The 2,395-nt window shown below is 36.5% G+C and overlaps 1 protein-coding gene across 1 annotated transcript in view; it reads right to left on the minus strand.

Moving 5' to 3' along the window:
- Positions 1-200: 200 nt before the first annotated feature.
- The window catches only part of LOC105808743 (thiamine transporter 2-like), an 8,387-nt gene continuing 6,192 nt past the window's right edge, over positions 201-2,395 (minus strand). Inside the window, exons 4-5 of the mRNA XM_012642473.1 lie at positions 1,777-1,918; positions 201-1,168 (exon numbers count right to left, since the gene is read on the minus strand). Of these exons, the coding sequence (XP_012497927.1) occupies positions 992-1,168; positions 1,777-1,918 (319 nt within the window). The 3' untranslated portion in view covers positions 201-991. The remainder of the gene's footprint in view (positions 1,169-1,776; positions 1,919-2,395) is intronic.

The following is a 2,395-nucleotide window of genomic DNA, read 5'->3' on the forward strand; positions in this document are numbered from 1 at the left end:
ACAAATCTTGAATCACCATTCTTTATTCCCAGTGTCAGACTGATCAATGTATCCTCTATTGAAGTTTCAAAGGGCAGACATGCTTAGATAACTTTCAGCAGAATCCATCAACAAATTAGCAAGACTCTTGAAAATTTTGACACATTTTATTTAGCACAATCTCTGCCATTTAAAAATTAAGTGTATTATAACCCCTCCCATCAGTGTTTTCTTATTTATGAAAACTTCTATGAATCTCTGGAATTCTTAAAAAGTTTTCCTATTTTAGACAGGAAAACCCAAGTGTCATTCTGCAGATACACAGGAGTGTCTGGAGCTATCCCTGAGGTAGAGATTTAACAACAAAGCTCGGCAAAGCATAAAATGAAAAATCGTCATGAAAAAATTAGGTGGTGACATTATCAAATCATAACTTGTAAATAATGCTATATTATCATAGCTGAAGAGGCGCCCTTAGAAATGGGACCAAACCTTGTAATTCTCTCAGAGAACTGTACTTAAACAGAAATACACTTACTCAAAGAGGAAAGAAAATGGCTCATGTAACAAAAATGTCCCATGTGTTGCCTGCTTTGGTAAGATCAAGCAAGTATCTGAGCCAAGCAACAGCATCAGTCCAGTCAGTATTTCTGCTCCCAAAAAGGGAACATCAACTCCAGGATGGCTGGAGTTTTCTCATGGTTTAATTCCATGCCATTTGCATGTCCTTGCAAGTGATTGAAACCGGAATTTTCCAGTTACTGCCATCCGCGGAGTCCCTGACGTGGGTTGTTTAATTGTGATGATGGGTTCTGTCAACTACATCCAGTTCAGCTGGGCACATAGATAACTGGTCTGAAACTGAGGTGTTACTGTAGTTTTGAAAAGGTTCATTTGGGATCCAGACTTGCAAAGCATGTCAATTTATGGCAAAACATATGCCATCCATCTCAAAACCCTGCATATTCATTCAGTGACTTTGAAAACCACTGCAGCAGTTGATGTTGTAAGGTTAGAGCTTTGTTGACATGGTGGTATTTCTTGGTTCCTCTGGGTGTGGCCCCTCTGGATGCTGACTTGCAGCAGGGCTCCGTACTTCCTTTCGGCATTTGGCTGAGTACATAATGTATATGCTTCTCATTAGGAAAATTCCAGCAATGACTGCAAAATAACTCCCATAAACTAAAAACTGGAGAAAAACAAATAATTAGCCACATATAAAATCTGATCATCTATGTCAATGATAATATATTAATGATGTTGTTGGTTTACTTGGATTATGGGGTAACTGGGACCCAGGACCTTAATAATGGGTTATTTAGATTGGACAGTATTCTCTTCTCCTGTGTTGTTATAGAAGAATCAAGTATGAATATGTAAGTAATGCAGTGGGGACTAAGGGTCTTGGCTTTGGAGCAGGTTGCTTGGGTTCAAATCCTAGCTACTGTCATCAGTAGTGAAAAAATAGTAAATCCCACTGATCTGTCTGTATGTCTGTGTTTGGAGGCTGGTACAATGCTATATACGATGTCTTCAAAAATAAATTTTAGGTAGTGAGGTTACTTCTTACGTGCCTTATCCAGGTAAATGTTGACCTAGTTGAAATTATTGTTCAAAACCTACTTGGTGTATTACAATACGATAATTAATGAATTGTGCATTTTTAAATTTGCTAACCAAAGAATTCGAGAAATTTAAATATTGCTAGTTGTAAGGTGGAGAAACCTTTGATGTTATCTAGTAATTCTACATTCCCACCAATTATATCAGTAGCAAAACACAAGTGTTGCAGCTTACCTGAATGCTGATTTGCAGGTTGAGCCCTCTCTGATCCACTACGATCACAGTCATGATGGTCTGAATCACCAAGGCAATGAAAGTGTTCATTCCAAACACCAGTGCGTAGCGTTCCACACTCAGATTGACTGCAATCTGAAATCTATCATTAAAAATCAAATAATCATCTTAACCATAATATACATGGAATTCTTATCTTTAAAAGATAGAAACTGAAAAGAAAGCAATGTTTTAACAGCACTTCTTGTCTAAATCTCCTCCAGTATAGACAAACGGGTAGAGCAAAAAAGGGAGTTAAAACTATCATTAAAGGCTGAATTAAAAGTAACATGGCAAAATTCCTCGTATCCAATTTAGTATTTCCCAGAAATTAAACATAAATGTTCTAAGTTCTCATAATTTGGAAACATCAGCTGTTATCTGAAAGATGCTCTTTTGCAGTGAGTTTTTATAAAAACGCAAGCACTACTCAATCTGAGGAATTTTTTGGAGTTATTCATTTTGTCACCAATTGTCTGCATTGACAGTTTCAAAGTTTGATAGGTGAATTATTCTTTGGAAGATCGAGACAATGACTGGTTGTATAATTTAATCAATTTATGATTAATTTATCTTTAAT

This window comes from Propithecus coquereli, unplaced genomic scaffold, assembly GCF_000956105.1.
Source record: "Propithecus coquereli isolate 6110/MARCELLA unplaced genomic scaffold, Pcoq_1.0 Scaffold18, whole genome shotgun sequence".
In the NCBI taxonomy this organism is placed as follows: Eukaryota; Metazoa; Chordata; class Mammalia; order Primates; family Indriidae; genus Propithecus; species Propithecus coquereli.